General features: G+C 47.7%; 1 protein-coding gene across 1 annotated transcript; it reads left to right on the top strand.

Moving 5' to 3' along the window:
* The first annotated feature begins 54 nt into the window (after positions 1–54).
* KLHL26 (kelch like family member 26) lies at positions 55–18764 on the top strand. Its single transcript, XM_062596435.1, has 3 exons — positions 55–150; positions 11246–11428; positions 14557–18764. The coding sequence occupies exons 1-3, from the start codon at positions 104–106 to the stop codon at positions 16136–16138; spliced, it is 1812 nt and encodes a 603-aa protein (XP_062452419.1). The 5' UTR covers positions 55–103; the 3' UTR covers positions 16139–18764.
* The last annotated feature ends 288 nt before the right edge of the window (positions 18765–19052 follow it).

Below are 19052 nucleotides of genomic sequence, written 5' to 3'. Positions count from 1 at the left end.
GCGGGAGCGGAGCGGAGCGGAGCCGCGGGCCCGGTCGCCGCCGCCGCTGCGCCTTTAACGCGCCCAAGCTCCGGGCCCGGCGGCGGCGGCGGCAGCGGCGAAGATGGCGGAGTCCGGCGGGGCCGAGTTCGCCGCGGAGCGGCCCAGCAGGTGAGCGCGGCCCGGCCGCCGCCGCCAGCGGGCTCGGCGCGGGGCCGCCCCTCGGCCGGGCCGCGCCCGCCGGCCGGCGCCGCCGCTGGGGCCCGGGGCGGCCGGGCCGCGCGGCCCAGCCCGGCCCGGCCCGGCCCGGCCCAGCCCGGCCCGGCCCGGCCCGGCCCGCTTCGCTCCGCCGTTTCCCCTGCGGCAGGCCCGAAATGTGCCTCCCCCCCCCCCGCCAATATTTTCGGTGCTGCCGCTTCCCGGAGTGTCGGGGGGGGGGGGGAGGAGGCGGCGGCGGCGCTAAGCTGCTTCCCCGCCGGGGCAGCGCCATTTCCAGCCCCCTTCGCCCTCGCTCTGGGGGGGTCTGCCCTAAAAACCACGCCGCTTTCTTTATTTTATTATTATTATTTGAGGTCGGAGGGAGGCTTTGCCTTGCGCCGAAGCGCACGCACCTGCTGTGCACACACGCGTGGCCCCGCTGGTGCCGCCCGTCCCGGGGGGGGACAGCAAGCGTGGCGGTGGTTTTGGGCCTGTGCTTAAAAGGGAAGGGAAAGGGGGGGAAAAAAAAGAGAGAACAGTTTTGCCTGCTGTCGCACAAATCGGAGCTTTCCGCCCCAAGTCTGTCGGCGCCCGCTGCGGCGCTCTCCTCTTTGCCGGCTGCCTCAGCCCAAAGCCCGCGAAGGGACGAGCGAGGCGGAGGCGGATGAGGCCTCCGGGCCGTCGGGGCCGTTTTGGGGGGATTTGGGGGAGTTTTGGGGGAGTTCTGTGGCGCTCCGCGTAAGAAGGGGGAGCAATTTCGCTGCAGAGCTGTTGTGCATCGCCCAGCGGGGAGGTGCAGCACGGCGTCCCCTGTCCCGCGGCCGTAGCTGTCCTTATCGTCGCGTGTTTGCTTGCTTTGCTAATTTTAAATTAAAACCTGTTGAAATTCGGGTGCTTTTTGTTGGATGTTAGTCTCCTAGTTCCTAAACGATGGACGTATCGGAGAACACAGGTGCCTGACGGGAGGGTCCTGACGTTGGAGAGCCTCTATAGAGCAAGAGGAAAAATTTAAGGGTATTTCCTATCAACTAATGATTCCTTGTTAGGTGCTTCTACAGACCTTTCTTTCCTCCCCCCCTTTTTTTTCTTGCTTGCTGTATATTTACTCTCTAAGGCAAGAGGGCAGAGTCCTCTCTTGCTGTTGCACATGCCATTTTGGTGGTGCGCCGTTACTCAAACAGCCCAAGCAGAATTTCCATCTTTGGAGTTGCTACCGCCTGGCTGGTGCTAGATACCCGTAAATATGCTGGCTTCCCAAAAGCAAGAAAATTAACTTGACGGCTGGGGATCCTGTGCTTTCGTTCAACATGCTGCACAAGATAACATGGGCAAAAAAGTTTTGGATACTTTAATGGCATGAGATGAGGTATTTGTTGCAAATGTGAGTTTGCTTGAGATCTGCATAGGAAAAATATGCCTGCTGATAACACAGCCGTGCGTTTTATGGCGCCTCTGTTCTATAATTCCTCTTTTTGTTTTTTAAAAACACACAGTAGGAAAAAAATCTCTTTTTATAAGTTCAAAACCAAAAGAGGCCCAATCTTCTGTTCTGAAGTAAGCATCCTTGTTTTCATACGGATGAATGTCATGCCCTGTAAATGGCTTTCATACGTTACTCATAGCCCTCAGCGTGGGGAGGGAGAGTTTCATACTCTGTAATTAACCCTGTTTGTAACAGTGTGCTCGGTGCTGGGCCTGAAGATGCACTCTGAGATTCGTGAACAGGTAAGCGCAGAAAAAGCCGTGTGATCATTGGTGTCCTCTGTAAGATGCAGCTCTCAGAGCCATGTGTGTTTTAGACGTGAGACGCGTGAACTCGGCTGCAGTGCTGGTGGAGCGAGATCATACGAAGCAGGGGGACACAAAGATCTCGGGAAACCCTCTTCCGACCCTGGAGAGCTGTTGCTGTGGAGGCCTCCGGGCAGGGGTTACCTGGGGCGCCCAGGCAAGCTCTCGAGGAGGGCCACGTCTCTCCAGAACTGGGGTTAATCCTTTGAAGAAAGGCAGAGAGCCGGGTTGTGTAAACAGTTCTCAAAAACCTTCCTAATGCTGTTGCGCACTGGCCTGTTCGCTGAAAGCAATTCCACCTGCCAAAACCAGAATGGATGGATGAGGGAGACCTGCAGACTCTCCTTATCTAAAAGTACATACATCTTAGTTCACATCAAGAGAAAGTAGACCTGCACTCCCCTAACCTGATTGCTTCTGAAGAAAGTGCTGGGAGAGGGAGCAAATGTGCAGGAGGATGGGGTAAAACGGAGTAAGAGGAAGATTACGATACGGGCTGTGAGTCTGCCTTGCTTTTGTGTTACTGTAATCTTCAGTATTCAGACAATGCTTTGTTTTGGAACTGTTCAAAGTTTCGTTTTTATAGGGTTTTTCTGTTCTATATTCTGCCACATGGCGATTTTAAAGCAGATTTTAGTTGTTAGATCTGGTAGATGTAGTGTAAACGTTTATGCTCTAATTGGATCACTGTAAAAATAACTGCTACTTACTTATTCACCATTGGAAGGCTTCTGAGCCAGAGGTTTTATTTAGACTAGGAGTAAACTTCAGTGAGTCCTTAAAGGTTCTTGTCTTACCCTCCAAGTGTTGTTTAGCATTAACAGGTTTTTAAGGAACAGGCTTGCTTCATGGGGTGATGGCTAAGGGGTCTTTTCCAGTCTCTTGCTTATATGAAAGATAAATGCTGAAATTTCGCAGAAGCCAGGGACCTTTATCAAGAAAAGCTATTACTGCGCTTTGGTGGTCTTAGGTTACTCTGTTCGGGTAATGCAGTTGGGGTGGGACTTGAATGCGGAGAGCTGCACTGCCCAAGAAGCTTGGAAACCTAACACACTCCAGGATGGATGCGTGTCTGCCGATGGTAAGTGCAGAGGATTTAGGTAATGAGGGAAACGGGCTGCAGACAGCAGTGGTGTTAAGAGGATTTGATCGTGAAACTGAACTGGAACTGGTGTTACGATGCCAGGTGCTCGGGCAGCTGCTTGCATCTGCTACAAAATCTGATTTCTTTAGTTTACATTAAAGAAGCGGTGGGGTTTTTTTTGGACATTGTCTGGTATTTTATCATTTAATTACGCTTTTCCCCGGGATGTCCAGCTGGTGAAAGCCGGTACTCTGGTGGGCAGAGGTAAAGAGAAGCGAGGGGAGATCACAGCAGTATCTGGTATTTCTGCTCCCTGTTGCTGCATGCTGTGGTATATATGCTGCATGTGAGCGTAGTCCTGTCACTTTTATTGCAGTAGTGCCCAGAGGCTGCAATCGATGCTGCAGAAAACTGCCGAGAGAAATGCTGCCCCGACTCCCTCCTGGTCTAATTTTCAAGTTTTTCTAAGTTTTTCCTGAGGCCTGAAGTGAAGGGATTGGTGTGGTTGCATGGTTTGATACGGGCTGGAGAAGGTCACACAGTGATTTGCTTGGTGAGGGAACCTTCTGCCACGTTGGGAGCTGCTCGTAGAGCTAAACTAGGCTGTGTCCGGCTTGCCGCTGCTCGACTGGGACAAGCCAGGCAGCCGAGGCGGGACTGGACGGATTTCGGAGCCGTAGCTGTGCCGTGGATCAGCTTAGCCCTGTCGTACGTTGCAGAGACGAGATGCCGAGCGGGGATGGTCGCGAGGGCAGCGCGGGGCTGTGTCTGGGGCTGGACGGAGCAGCACTTTTGGGGTGGCCTTGCTGGCTCTGCTGTGCTTGCCGGCACCGCTAGGTGCCTCTCGGCTTTTGCAGAGCGGCGCCGCTGCAGAGGTGTGCAGCGGCGGGCAGCGCGTGGGCGTCCGAAACGCGCCCGGGGGCGTCTCGGTGCGGAAATGACCCCGGCAGCGGAGCTAGAAATGGATGCTTCTGTTTTGTGCTTCTTTTTTTTTTCTTTGATTTGGCTTTCTTTTTTTTTCTTTCCCTTTTTTTTTTTTTTTTTTTGATTTGGCTCTGCTGTATCTTTCCTCCTGCTAGAGGCTGAGTTTGACCGTAAGGGCAGAAGTAATAATTCATGCATATGGTGGGGGAATGTGGAATTGTTTAAGGCAGCGCTGTCAGCAGGAGCGCTGAATGTGTAAAGAGCCACATGCCATGGATACGCAGGCAAATCTTACAAGTGTAAAACCAGCCATCCTTCTGGTGCTCCTTGTGTAGTGGCCGATCTCGGGAGCGAGAGGAGCAGCTGATTTATTCATCGCTGCGATGCTGCATGTGGCTGCCAGAATAACTCCTAGGCTTAGAACGATTTTTATATTCGTTCAGTTCATTCCTGGCTCAGCAAGATCAGCTTTGGGGCTGGTGAGGGTATAATCACTGTAAAGTTGGGGGATTTAGCATCTTGCCAGCCTCCGTTGCTGCGCAAATACAGGTGGCCGTTGGAGAGCAGTGCAGGGTGGCTGGTGCCGGCTCGTATTTATTGCCCGCGCCCGCTCCTCGCGCTCCGCTGCAGGAGCGGGTCCGGGGGCAGGACGGCAGGCGGGTTCGGCTCCAGGCAGGAGCTCTGTGGCTGCATTAGGGGAACAGACAGGACTGGTCGTGGTTAATCATCTTCTCAGCCTACATCTTAGTGCCCTAATGCACCCAGCAGAAGTGGGCCCTTACTCGAGAGCTGCGTTGGCCACTTTGGTCCTCTTCATTCAGCAACTAAGTGGCTTTTCCCATTTGTCCCTGCACCGCTGTAAAGATGGATCTGGCTCTGTGACAGAAGCATTCTTCAGAATCTTGTTCCTTTTTTTCAAGATGTGTCCCGGGTACGGCATGTACTGACCAGGGCCGCACGCTGAAACTCCCTGAGGTGGCACAGAGTTTAATGTGTTCAGATATTTCACCCGACGCTTTTTTGTTCCATGCTTCGCTGCTCCGTTTTACCAGGCCAGCCAGCTTTTGACAGACGTCCAATTTTATTAGTGCTTTTAGCACAAAACCAGAATCCCACCTCCTTTGGCTTGAGAACAACCTCCTGACTGAAGCCTGGGAGCAGAATATGTTTGTGTGTCTACTGGGCCCTGTGTGAGTCCAGCTCAGGGAAAAAGAAAAACAGAGATTTGGAAACGCTTCTGGGACTTCTCAGGGGACAAAAAATAATATGTAAAGAAAACAGTTGAAAATACTCATCTTGCTTTAATTTGCTCCCTTACCTTTGGGTGAGAGGGATTCCCTTCGTTTCAGCTTGGGATGAGTAGGATGCAGGTAAGCAAGGATCAGTAGGACCAAATTCGGAAAGCACTTAAAACTGAAACGTTACGATTTCCCCTGGTTTCTGTGAATATGTCTTTAAATGCTGCTTTCATTAAACCCAAGGCCAACTCCGACACGGATGGTCCTGCAGCTGGAGGGGGTGGGAAACTGGGATGCCACCTCCATCACAGTGTCGCGCAGCTGGTCTTCAGAGGCCTCAATCCCTCGTCTGTGAGATGGGGACCGCGACGTACTCGTGCTCCTGCCTCTTTCCCTGTGCTGCCTGTTGCCATGGCAGGGGCATTCTGCTTGCGCCAAGCACTGGGTCCCTGTTGTTCTGTTTTGTTTTTGTTTTACTTTTTAACGTGGTGAATATTGTTCTTCCTTTGCCAAATGTTAAATTTTCTTGAGACTTGAGGTATAAATGATGTAAGGCAAAACTTTTAAAACTGCGTCTCACTTTTCACTATTCAACTTCAGACATTTTATGGAAGTTTTTTTTTTTATTATTTTTTTCCCCAGAAGATATTACTCCCTCTAAAACTTGGAGCCATTTATAATTTCTCTATTTGAGCGCTCCAAATTGCTAGTCACATCTAAATAGTATTATTAGTATTAGGCTTTTTACTCATATTTATTGCTTCTGATGAAAGAGAAGGTGTCAGGAGAGGAAAATGAGTGGAGGCAGAGGAGAGAATTTAGTGGAAATTAAGAGAAGAAGGTGGAACAGGGAACGAAGAAATTGATGACATTGTTTTCTTCCCTAATCTTTCCTAAGGATGATTGTGCTTCTCTGAAAACCTCTGCTGTATTTGATCTGTTAATATTTAATCAGTTGCTGATCATTAAGTGCTTATTGTTGTTGCTAATTTGGACAGGGAAGCGATGGTAAATGTTGTTTCTGATGGGATGCTGGTGACAGCCTCGCCTGCTGCTGGGAATGTAAGTAGGTTAACAGGGCAGGTATTTTTAAGTCTCATTACCTGGCAGCAATTAATCTTCCTTGCACCCAAACTACAAGTCTTGCCCGTGAGTATTGGAGAACCCTATTAATGCCCCTTGGTGAGGGCAAAGGACCACAGAGGCGTTGTCCCAAAGTCCCGAAAAGAGCCTGTGAAATGGCAAACTCCACAGTGATGTGTTTAGCCTTTCTGCCCTAACATAATGTTTGTTAGTGTGAGGTGCTGAAAACTCATCTTCATCATTTGAGCGTGTGATACCAAGCTTAAGGATCTGAAATATTACAGTAACCATGGCTACCAGTGACTTATCTGAGGGAGTTTGACTTTTGTTTTGATTTTAAGTGTCTTAATTGTAGTTTAAAAATCAGAATCTGAATGTGTTTTTTACTTAGGCATGAAACCAAAGGCATTAAATGATTTGCATTATTAAAATATCTAGAATGCTGCCTTTGAAAGATTTTCAGAGAAGGCCCTTAATATTCATCCCGTATGTTCTAAATAAAGTCACTCCTCAGCTTTCTGTTAGTTCTGCTGCTCTTGCCATAAAATTTTTCTGCAGGCTTGAGTGCTCAAACGGAGCCTTGCTGGCTCTTTGGCAATCTGAAGTCCTTTGTTTATCCGGGGAAAAGCGGTGGCACTGTGCTTCACGCATGTGAACACACGCAATCCCCTTCTTTTCCTCTGTCCTCTTTTGTACCCCAGCCAGAGCCTGCAGGGTCCTACCTTTAGAGCTTGTGTTTACTGTTGAGGCTGCCTGTTGGAAGCTTGCCCTTCTTAGAAATCTTGCCAACCCCCTTGAGTTTCTCCTGTATGAAAAATTATCGAGCACCACCTGCCCAGAGAGTGGGAAAACGTGGGTGGATATTAACGGGGATGCTCAACTGGGATGCCGAGAGCCTTGCTAGCAACTGAACTATCTGTCCTTCCGAGGAGAACCATGGTACAACAGAAAAGTAGCAAGAGGTCAGGCACTTGTGTTGCAGAAGATTTCTCTGACTTAATTCAGTCGCTGCAATATTACAATCTAGCCCGGTCTAATTCTCTCCATTTGTACTTGTGCGGGAGTTGCAAACATGCTGATATATGAACTTATGCTTGGTAAGCCTTTAATTCCAGCTTTGATGTTTTTAATCATCAGTGAAGATTTGGTAAAAATGATTCATTAGCTTGAAATGCAGTCTGGATTACACATGGTGTTGTGGAAAACAGAAGAGGCAGATGCAGGAGATGGTGGTCCAGAGAGCAGACCTTGGGCAAAGCCACAGTCACTCTGCGCACGTGGAAGTTGCAGCTGCGGTGGCAGCTCTCCTCCGGGCTGTTCCCTGAGCCTCACCTGAACCGTTTCTTGGAGTTTGGCCCTCGGCGGCTTGGAGACGAATCCTCTAGCCCATTACTTGTCCTCTCGTAGTCACTTTTGGAAAATGAGATTGTCAGCGATGTTATTTGAGACTGCTGTCCAAAATGGATAGTGCTTGTGAATCAGCGTACGTGCTGCATTCCAGTTCCCTGTGATGGATGCAGTTGTATGAATATAAAGGCGCCTTTCACTGCTGTAACTATTTCCATATGGAAAGTGGGATTTCTGTCCTGGTAAAGTCACCTTTGTACCAGTATAGTCATGTTAAAAGCCTTGATGGTGTGAACAAGTCCCCTTGCAATTAACTCGCGAGTCGGGGTGCAGCAGCGCTGCGTGTCGTGGACGTGCCGTGCGCGTGTTACCTTCCCGAAGGGCAGGGCCGGCCGGGGGCGCGCGGCCCTGCCGCCGCTCCGAGGGCTGCCGCGGCCGGCCTCGCTGCCGGAGCCCCCGCGAGGCTCCGCGGTGGGGAGGGAGCTCGCGCTGCTTCCCTCCCTTTTCAAGGGTGAAGAAGGAAAAAAAAAAAAAAAAAAAGAGGAAAAATCGAGAAGCTCTCCAGGCCTGCCTCCGTCGGGAGGGGGAGGAACGGAATAAACCCTCGGGCACTATTGTGCGGTGGAAGGATGGAAGGCTTTTGTCCCGGAGGCACGCTCCGAACCGCGCCGGAGTCGACGCAGCTCTCCCGAAGTTCGTCTGCGAGGCTGTTTCTTCTGTAACAAACCGTTAAGCAACAAGTACAGGCTATATCCAGATCTCCAATTAGCTAGGGACGGCCTCACAAAGGCGCTTCCAGGCGCTCAAGGCTTCCTTTCGTGCTCGCTCTCGTCTCTGACATGCAGCGGCTGCCTCTCGTCTGCCTCCGCCGCCGGCGCGGGGCGCGGAGAGCAAGGCCGGCGGCGCGAAGGCTCGCGGGCTGGCAGCCCCCCGAGCGAGCCCGGCCTGCTTTCGCCGCCCACCCCTTCTGCCTAACGGCCCTGCTCGAGCGCAGCAACGCCTGTTGCTCTTCCCTCGCCTTTCCTCCCCCCGCCGCCCGCTTTTTGTTTTTCCCAGCGCCTCTTGTTTGGTTTCTCCTGCTCTGGGAGCTTTCATCCGGCTTCCAGCTTGTGTGTTGTCTTTTAAAAATTCCCACTTTTTTTTTTTCTTCTTTTCCTCCCAGGCTTAACAAAACTGGACATCTTCAATGCTTTTCTTACTGACAGTTTTTTGTTGTGTTTTGTCCCTCTCCCTGGAGGATCATGTAGTCCCTGGATCCTTTTATTCCATACCTGGAAATAGAGACAGGAGCGAGTACCTGCAGTTTAGCTGCGGCGGCTGTTCGCGATTCCCTATTGAAATAAGCCGCTCATGCGAACGAAGGCGTCTATTCCAGAGCAGAAATATCTAACCCGCCCCTGTCTGCTTGAGATTCACTCTCTGCGTTATTAAGAGAGTCTGTAGAAAGTTAGTCGGGAGAAAGGAGAAACGAGGATTGTTTGCGGAGGTGATGCCGGTCACCTCGCGCGGGGGTGGCGAGAGCGGGTGTTCGCAGGTAAGCGCTCCTGGAAAAGGAGTATTTAAAACAGGCGTGCATAAAACACTGAAGAAAATTCCCCTGGGAAGGATCCTGCAGCAGATCGAGTGAAGTTACAGCAGACGAAGAAGTTGCCCTCTCCCAGAAGAGCCGCTGGAGCTGTCCTGTGTTTTACCTGCCCAATGCGAGGCGGAATGGGTTTGCTCGGTGAGCGATGCTGTTTTCAGAGGCAAGATCGTTTCCCGGCTTGTGCTTGGTGTTTCTTTCGTTAGACTCCGGTGAATCAAGCCCATTGCTCCAAAGGGCAGAGCAAAATGGGTGTGACACGATGAATATTCGTGTCCACGCTTCCCTCGACCTCCTTCCTCTTTAGCCACGGCAGGCGCTGGAGTGGGTAGACGCTTCTTGGCTCTCAGAGTAACAGTAGGGTCTAGGCAGCAACTGACTTCGCTAATCCTTTTGGTAATCCTTTTTCTTGTAAGAGGGGTGTTGTAGCTGAGCTTCACTCCGTGAGCTAAGGCTTTTTAGCCTGTTTGGACTTTAAGGCAGGAATTCCACATCCATGCCGCAGGAAGCATGGCCGCTCGTGTCCTCATCCCGAAGGGGAGTTCGTGTGCGTTTTGAGAGGCAGGCTCAGGCCTGAGCAGTTTTGCAGCACAACACGGAGGTCTGATATCTGCATCCTGCAGGATCCCGGAGCGCTCTAGAGCGGCTCGCGCAGCCAGGCTGCCCTCTCCGCGGGCTGATGAGCATCACAGATTTCCCCTAGCTTGCCTCTTCTGTAGCGCTCGCAGGAAATTGCGATGCGATAACTTAGGCAAGAAGCAAGTCGTGTTCATTGCTGCTTATTGTTTGAGGATTGTTTACATCCCCGGTTTTGTTATCCCGTCTCCCTGACTCTTCTCTGACCTTACCTACTTGCTTTACCCATTGTGTGTGGCTTTTTTCCCTGCTCAGGCAGTGAGCTGGTCGGACAGTTAGCGTGCTATGGGATTACCCAGCCCCGAGCACGCGGAGGCCTAGCCTCTGCACTTTTCTTGTTGGCTTTGGCAGTGTAATCCACCTAAATAGTAAGGCTACCCCTTAAGTACGGTACTTGCTGCGCTCCTAGTGTAGACATGGGAGCAATTAATCTCCATGTAAAAGCTGCACTGAATGCTTTATGTGAGCAGCTTCCCAGGTTCAGTGTGATCTGTTTGGGATTTCTGTTTCACACTCTTGCTCTTCCGTAAAACATTTCTGAAATCTCAGAGACTAATAGCAGGTTGCTTCTGAAAACCAAAATCCTACTCTGAACACTGGTTTCTGTGCAACAACTGTGCAACTGCAGTTGTTTTTGGAGAGGCAAAGGGTATCCCACGGCGTTGTCCGCTTGTGCAGAGATATTGCTCATGTTCCTCTTGCTGGGCAGAGTTCTCACCAGCGAGCGCAGCTGAGGCCGAGTGAGTCTAGAAATGATGCTCTCGGTGCTGAGCAACATGTGTGAGAAGCATTGGGGAAACCAAGGAAATATTTACGCTGGGAGGGGGCTGTTTACAGTGCAGTACAATCAGCTGACGTTATTTAGAGCAGCCAGTGCTATGCGATATTCTGCTTTTGCTCTTCTCATGAGGGTCAGGCATAAGGAAAGGATCAAACAGGGTTAACAGGGCTGTCCTTGGACCGTACCAAATATCTAACAGCTGCAGCTAGGATTGGTAGTGAGAAGAAAAAACAACTGTGATTCAATCTTGTGGTTGAAGTCAAGGTCAGAGTGGACTCTGGGGTAGACATTGTGTGGGGACACCAATGTTTTTTGGAGATTTTGGCCCTGTTTGCTGATGCTTGGATGATTGTTGAAGCCCACATGTCCGGCAGGGTGACAGGTTGTCAGTAATTCAAAAATGTAATTTAAAATTTTGGAAGTGTGTTTTGTTTTGGGAGAAGGGGATACAACAAAGGTACTGATGTGATGTCCCATGTGGCTGTTGAGCTGGGAATTTGCTTTCCAACTGCTTCATGGTAAAGCATCTTCCGCAGCATTCTTTGTAGGTATACCACATATTGTTTTAATTTAAAACCAGCCTGTCTCTCTTGTTCTGTTTTTAGCATGGCTGACAAGAACAGCACCCTGAAATGCACGTTCTCTGCTCCTGGCCACAGCACCACTCTGCTGCAGGGACTGGCCTCGCTCCGAGCTCAGGCTCAACTGCTTGATGTCATCCTCACTATAAATAATGAAGTGTTTCAGGTTCATAAAGTTGTCTTGGCTGCCTGCAGTGACTATTTCAGGTGAGAATCTGATAGGAAAGCAGAAGCAGGCATTTTTACCTTTGCTGTCAGCTTGTTTTCCCCTTCCTTTCCTTCCTACATCTCCACCACCACCACAAGAAAAGCCTTTGGAGGTACAGAGTGCACCCACGCCTGCAGGCATGCAAAGGCCCAGAGCCTGTCCTTCCGCATACAGATGAGGCTGTTCTGCTACAGCAGCTGGGCAAAGTCCCATGTTTGAGTCCAGGTCTTGAACCTACCTAGGCAGCGTTTAGTAGCTGCTCTGCCTGCTGAAGGAAGTCATTGCCTCGGAGCTACTTTGATTGAGGAGCGTCAAGGAGGGCTCCGAAATGAGTCATCGCACTGAAAGATGGTGCCCACTGTAAATAACAGTAATTTTATTTTTAAATACTGTTGATATGCGTATGATGCTTATTGTCCCACTTTGTGTGCGTATTCTCCAGACCCTTGGGAGATGGGGAGGAATTGTTCCATTTTGTATGGGTAGGTCATGGAGATGAGTTTACTTAGCCAAATTAACGCAAAATGAGCCAATTGCAGAGCTGGAATTCAGTTTTATGCTAAAAGTTAATCCATTTGTCCAATTGTTAATCCATCCTATGTCTTTCAAACTCTTAATAAGAGTTCTCTTTAACCTGCAGTTACTTCTCTCTTGAGGCAGGGAGGGATCTTTCCTGGCAGTACCCATCGCCATTTCAAGTAATGGACATGCTGAGGGCAGCAGATATGGAGGAAGTTCAAAACAACAGAGAACTTGAGCTGAGTGATGGTCTAGGCTTTAAACCGTGATACATAAGGGTGGAGGCCTGTTTAATGGAGTTTGCCATCCCTTGATGTGTGGGTTCCCGCATGACCTGAGCAGATTCCTTGGTTTTGGTTACCTGCTCAGCAAACAGACTTTAGCGTAGGCACATCTCTGTGATTCCTTCTCCCATTTCTTCAGCTACTCTGATGTCTGTCTTATGCATATATATTTTTTTCAAGGCTGTTCAAGGAGCTTTCTCCCTTCTCACTCCCCCCGGTAACATAAGCTTGGAAGGTTTATCACTCTTCCTAACAGGCATGCAATTAATGATGGAGCTGATCTCCTACGAAATGCTAATAGCACTATTTGTATTCATAAACGCTGTATGCAGTGCCACTGCTAGTGTGTTTTCGCTGTTGACATATAATTGCTGAGTAGGTTTCTTGTTATAACTTCTGTTGTGTTAAGTAAGGCTGTCCTGGGGAACAATGGCAGAATAATCCAGCTATTGAAAATACTCTGTCTTTATTCAGAAAGAGGAGGGAAAAGAGTGAAATAGAGGCATTTATATAATCAGCATTTTAGAACCATAACACCTTTTAAAGGAATTGCATTCTATTTGATGATTTGTCTTCATCATGGCAACAATAATGCTTCTCTTTGCTTGTGCACATTCAGCTCCACAGCTAATGCATGAATCCACATATGTCTGCATGTCCTCTGGGGCAAGGGATCAGGGCAGCATGCTGTTCTGTGACATGGGATATACAAGGGGATTTTAACAGACTGCTCTCATCTGCTGTATGGACAAATAATTCCTGCAAACAGTATTCCTGGTCACTCGGTTACAGAAAGCTGATTTCATAGGTATTTCCTTATTTAGGTCGTTTAGCTTTTCTTCAGTTTATGCTGGACTGTAGCAGTTCTTTTAGCATGGTTTGGACAGGAAACTTGGAACTCCTGTCTTCTGACAGCATTCCTAAGCTATTCCTTTATTCCTGGGTTGATGCAGAAGAGGGTCTGTTTAGCCTTTTCTCTGAGTTGCTTGCACCTTGGAGTTGCTACAGCTTCCTAAAGCAGCTCTGATGGCATTGTACATTCCCAGTGGACTTAGTTTTTCCCCTTTCATATTTGAAAGGTATCAGTGCTGGAAGGATGGCCCAAAATGTGCAGGCAGCAGCGAGCAGTTTTAAAAAGTCTTTTGTATTGCAGGCTCTCTAGTTTTGCTGTGGTGTTTGTGCAATGACATTGACTGGTGAAAGTGCATGTCACAGTTCTTCCAGCAACCTGTTTTGACTTTGCCTTCGCCTGAACCGCTCTGCTGCTACTTGTTGAGTAGTATGCACGGTACAAACCTTTGGCCCCAAGCTACCTATATGTAACAAAACTGCTGAAATTTAATGTAAGCATATTAAAATATATATATATATATTTGCAGTTATATCCCCATCACACCCACAGGCCCTGTATCTGGGAAATGCAACACAGCTCTAGGAGCACTTTATGAGATGGCTGTGTGCAGCCCTTGGCTTGGTATGTGCTTCCTGTGGAATTTAGAAGCCTCCCAAAGAGGTGATCTAGGACCTAAGCTCTGCCTGGCCTGGTCAACTGATGTGCTTGCAGCTGTGCTGCAAGAGGAGAATCTTTTTTTTTTATTTTAATTGCCTGCTAGCCCCCTGCTGTTGTACTGCAACATAACAGACGTTTTCTAAAGTGGTTGCAACTCATGTTTTCTTCAGGCATTGGGAATGAACCTTGGAGGAGGTTCTGTCTTGGTTGCCAAAGCTACTCAAAAGTTCTGCTTGCACCTGCAATATGTAAGCCATGTAATAACTAGCGTACAATATAATGGGCTAACTGAAATCCTTGTCTCATGAGCAGGCAAGCTCAGAGGATCGCTGACCTCCCAAACACAAGTGTCTTCCAAAAGCGTATTCTTCCTCTGTGCTCGCAAATCCCGCATATTTAAAAAATAGGTAGTTAGGAGTATGATTATCAGTCTATGCTGGTGCAGATCCCAGGGTATCCTTTTGCTGATTAATTTTGTGGATACATTGATCCAGTGTACCGTGCTTCCTGATCTTGTAGTCTTACCTATTTTTTAAAGCATTGCCCTGTGCACCACTCTTAGCAACAGCTTGAGAAGCTTCATTTTTCTATGATAGCTGAATGTTACTTCTCAATGCAATGTTTATGCAACCTTTGTATAAGAAATTGTGTACTTTTATTTCTCCTGGCTTTTAGAGCTTTAACCTTGATTTCTCCACACCCCATTCTCTCCAAAGAATCAGTATGTTTAAAAACAAGAAAAACACCCTGAAATGATGCATCATTAACATACATTTAAGGGGGGGGAAATTATATTTGTGTTCTTGACCTTCAGGGCAATGTTCACAGGAGGGATGAGAGAAGCCAGCCAGGATGTGATTGAACTGAAAGGTGTATCTGCAAAAGGACTGAAACACATAATAGACTTTGCTTACAGTGCTGAAGTGACTCTTGATCTTGACTGTATTCAGGATGTGCTGGGAGCTGCTGTCTTCCTCCAGATGGTGCCTGTCGTGGAGCTCTGTGAAGAGTTTCTGAAGTCTGCCATGAGTGTTGAAACATGTCTTAATATCGGGCAGATGGCCACCACCTTTAGCCTTGCATCCTTGAAGGAGTCAGTAGACGCATTCACCTTTAGGCATTTCCTCCAGATCTCGGAGGAGGAGGATTTCCTCCACCTGCCACTGGAGCGCCTTGTTTTCTTCTTGCAGAGCAATAAGCTGAAAAGCTGCAGTGAAATAGATCTCTTCCGTGCTGCTGTCCGCTGGCTGCAATACGACCCGACCCGCCGTGCCAGTGCCAGCCAGGTGCTCTGCCACATCCGCTTCCCGCTCATGAAGTCCTCTGAGCTGGTGGACAGCGTTCAGACCTTGGACATAATGGTGGAAGATGTCTTATGCCGTCAGTATTTGCTGGAGGCCTTCAACTACCAGATCCTGCCCTTTCGCCAGCACGAGATGCAGTCGCCTCGCACCACCATCCGCTCAGACGTCCTGTCCCTCATCACCTTTGGCGGCACTCCCTACACCGACAACGACCGCACTGTGAGCTGCAAAGTGTACTACCTGCCCGATGCCGGCGTGCGCCAGTTTAAGGAGCTGACGGAAATGGAGGTGGGCAGCAGCCATTCCTGCGTGGCCGTGCTCGACAACTTCGTCTACATCGTAGGAGGGCAGCACCTGCAGTACCGGAGCGGCGAGGGGGCTGTCGATATCTGCTACCGCTACGACCCGCACCTGAACCAGTGGCTGCGCATCCAGGCCATGCAGGAGAGCAGGATTCAGTTCCAGCTGAACGTCCTGCACGGCATGGTGTACGCCACCGGTGGGAGGAACCGCTCCGGCAGCTTGGCCTCGGTAGAGAAGTATTGCCCCAAAAGCAATGAGTGGACTTACGTGTGCTCCCTGAAACGCAGGACGTGGGGGCACGCAGGAGCCACGGTAGGAGATAAACTGTACATATCAGGTGGGTATGGGATATCTGTGGAAGACAAAAAAGCCCTGCACTGCTACGACCCGGCAGTGGATCAGTGGGAGTTTAAAACCCCAATGAACGAACCCAGAGTTCTGCATGCCATGGTCAGTGCAAATGGCAGGATTTACGCCCTGGGAGGCCGCATGGACCACGTGGACCGTTGTTTCGATGTTTTGGCTGTGGAGTACTATGTGCCTGAAACGGACCAGTGGACCACCGTGAGCCCCATGCGCGCAGGTCAGTCGGAAGCTGGGTGTTGTTTACTAGAGAAAAAGATTTATATTGTAGGAGGGTACAACTGGCATCTGAACAATGTCACAAGCATTGTGCAGGTGTATAACACAGAAACTGATGAATGGGAAAGGGACCTGCATTTCCCAGAATCTTTTGCTGGCATAGCATGTGCTCCTGTGATCCTGCCGCAGGGGACGACCCAGAGGTAACTACGTGCGACTGCGCTGGCCTGTGGAATTGCCTCATGTTGCATGTAATCAGGATGCCGTGTTGTTCCCTTGTTGTTTGCAAATGGTATTGTGCATTTTGTGGGCGAGGGAAGGAGAAAAATATCTTGTATTCCCTCCTCCATGAAGTCCCTCCTCCTCTTATGTAGTGTTCTGGCAAGCGCATTCCATCAGAAGCACTTGTCAGCTAGTTAGACTTAACAGATGTTACAGCTGGAAAAAGCTTCTTTTTTTATTTACTTCTCTCTCTCTCTCTTTTTTTTTTTTTTTTTTTTTTTGATGGGGAGTGAATTTTGGCAACTTTGCATCTTTTTAACAATGTTACACGTTGCAAATATTGACAGCTCAGGAGTAATTTAGTACTGTGGTATGTTTAAAGGAGTTCAGGTGTGATTTTTTTTTATTAATAGTTCCAAGAATCATTGTATGTCAATTTTTTTTAAAACAAACAAAAACCAAAATTTGTATAACATACTGACCTCCAGAAGCAATAAAAGGACAGTGGGAGCTAGAAGAGCTCAGGTGCTTGGTTTATGAAAGCATGTGTTTGCTTTTCAAAGGTGAGTTTTGGTTTTTTTTTTTTTTTTCCTTTTTTTGCCTGAGAGGGGAATATTTATCCCTGCACATCTGATCTGTGTTGAGTCTTCGTTGTTTGGATTACCTTGCAGTTTCAGACCATTTCCTCACCCCCTCCAAGCAGTAGCATGTTATTCTAGGCTAGAAATTCTCCCTTAATTGGGACACCCAAAGTTTGCAACACTAAAGCCATGTTGATAGCTTGATTACATATAAACGGGCATGATTTTTATAATTACCAATCATTTGCTTGGCTTCACTGGCAATAAAAACTCTGCAGCTGTTCATCTGTACAGAAGCGAGAGAACCTAGGGTTGCTGTCGTTCACCTATATGCATCCATCCAAACTTTTTTTTCATACAGCAAAGGAGGTGGGTGCTATTTGTCCAAGTCCTTGAAAGTTTTCTCTCTTGACTTGTAAATAAAATAGTTGGTATCTTGCTCTGATGGAAGTCTAGGTGGAATGTTTTTTGTTGCCACTGAGTACTTTAAATTAGCAGAGATTTGTTCTAAGACGGCTTTGTCATGTTTAATATTCTGTGCTAAACACATTTTACGATACTTCTTGAACTTTTCTCCAGGTCATTTTTCTAATTAATTTGATTAATGAATTGAAAGTTTCTCTTTTTATCAGGTGTTCTGTTTCAAGGGCTTTGTTTGTATCAAAACTGTTTAAGTTTGATTTTGATGTATGCAGCCTCCTTTTTGGAGAAACTGTGGCATTCTGCTATTAAATAAATACTGTGCTGTAACCTTTAGAGACAATATGTAATGTCCGTTTTGCTAATGAATCATTGATCAGGTCTATTTAAAGCATGAACTCCATACCTCAAATTCACTTTAAGATATTTTTCTCTGATAATTGAATCAAAGTACCTTTGTATATGATAGAGGACACATGCTTCTCAATTAAGCTTGGCATCTAAATTTTAGTTAAATAGGTACATAGTTTTATCTATGTTTCTCTCTACTTGCTGGTTTGCCAATATAAATTAATGAAAAGTGCTTGTTGAATAGTGTGCTAAAGCCAGTGGGCAGGCTCTACTTGCTAGCTCTTAGGCTGTTAATTTACTCCATTCTCTGTTCATTTGGCCTGGCATGGAAGCTAGAAACACTGCAAAACAGCCTTGGCAGATAACAAATGTGTTTTGAAAGTAAGAAATGTAACTCAATATAAGCTTCAAAGCTGCAGAATATATATTTTTTTTTAGTTTAAATGCTTGTTTATGTTTGTGAAAGGAGCGTTTTTCTAGGAGAGTAGCAAACGGAGGGTTACTTGCTTTCCTTTTTGCAGAATTCCATCAGCTTCACATGAGTGTGCCATTCCCCCATCACTTCAGTATCCTTCACTATTTTACTGAAATCTTCTTACCAATTGTATTTCTATGGCAGCAACTGATGATTTGAGATCTTCTCTAATAGCTGAGATTTTTCTGATGTGCAGAAGCCATTCTGAACCCATACTGTGACCCTGGTTAGCATCTCTTTGTAAGGAAACTGTTTTAATTTTCACTTCAGGCTTCTAAGGTATGTGTTTCTGGGTATGTGTGTGGGTGGGGAGGTGGTGGTGGATTGTGAAGGGATTGTGAAAAAGAAAAAAATCCTTGAAAAAATAAGTATGTTTGGTTTTACTTTTAATGTCAATCTTGCAAGAACAGGCTTAACCTCTGTATTGGTTCATATTGGAATGGTGGCTATGTAGGCAAGAGGATTCACAAAGCCATTCTGTAATTGTGGTTTAATAAACACACCAACCGTGGCCTGCGACGTGGCAGACTAGTCCGGTACCTGTGTTCCTGTTTGCTGGCACAGCGGGACGAGTGCTGGAAAGGTTTCCAGACTCTCTTGCTGAGACTTGTGACTGAGCACCGCTGTGGACCATCGCTCTTTGTTAAAGGAATGTGCTTTTTATAGAAATATAAATAATTATTTTTCATAATGTTAGCTAGAAATATTCTAGCTGTTCTTCATTTACCAGAGACTGGCTAAAATATTTGTGAAAGTGCATGTCATCCATATTGATAATAAAGTTTTACCCCTGTAAAGTATGCGTTGTGGCTCTGAGCTGTTACATGCATAGGCTACACGTTATTCTGAAAACAAACCGGTCTGATTGTTTCGTTGAGTTGAAACAACTTGATGCCGAGATAAGGGTATTACATGAACATCTAAGTAATCTTGAACATTGTTTTTTGCTATGGTGGGATGCAGTGCAAAGGGGCTTCGCTTTTAACGCTCTGTGGCTCGGTTGGAGAAAGCACTTCGCGAGATGCCCTGCGTGCTATGCAGCTGGTCTGGGATCTTCTCTTCTTTAAGAACA

Source organism: Rhea pennata, chromosome 27 (genome assembly GCF_028389875.1).
Source record: "Rhea pennata isolate bPtePen1 chromosome 27, bPtePen1.pri, whole genome shotgun sequence".
In the NCBI taxonomy this organism is placed as follows: Eukaryota; Metazoa; Chordata; class Aves; order Rheiformes; family Rheidae; genus Rhea; species Rhea pennata.
The sequence above is the reverse complement of the archived record's forward strand: the minus strand, read 5'-3'. Positions and strand labels throughout refer to the sequence as shown.

What these genes read in the sequence shown, in the direction of transcription:
- KLHL26 (XM_062596435.1), top strand. Translation starts at nt 104, where the DNA reads ATGGCGGAGTCCGGCGGGGCCGAGTTCGCCGCGGAGCGGCCCAGCAG. An exon ending in GCCGCGGAGCGGCCCAGCAG is followed by an intron (nt 151 to 11,245) that starts GTGAGCGCGGCC and finishes TTCTGTTTTTAG; the next exon opens with CATGGCTGACAAGAACAGCA. An exon ending in GCCTGCAGTGACTATTTCAG is followed by an intron (nt 11,429 to 14,556) that starts GTGAGAATCTGA and finishes CTTGACCTTCAG; the next exon opens with GGCAATGTTCACAGGAGGGA.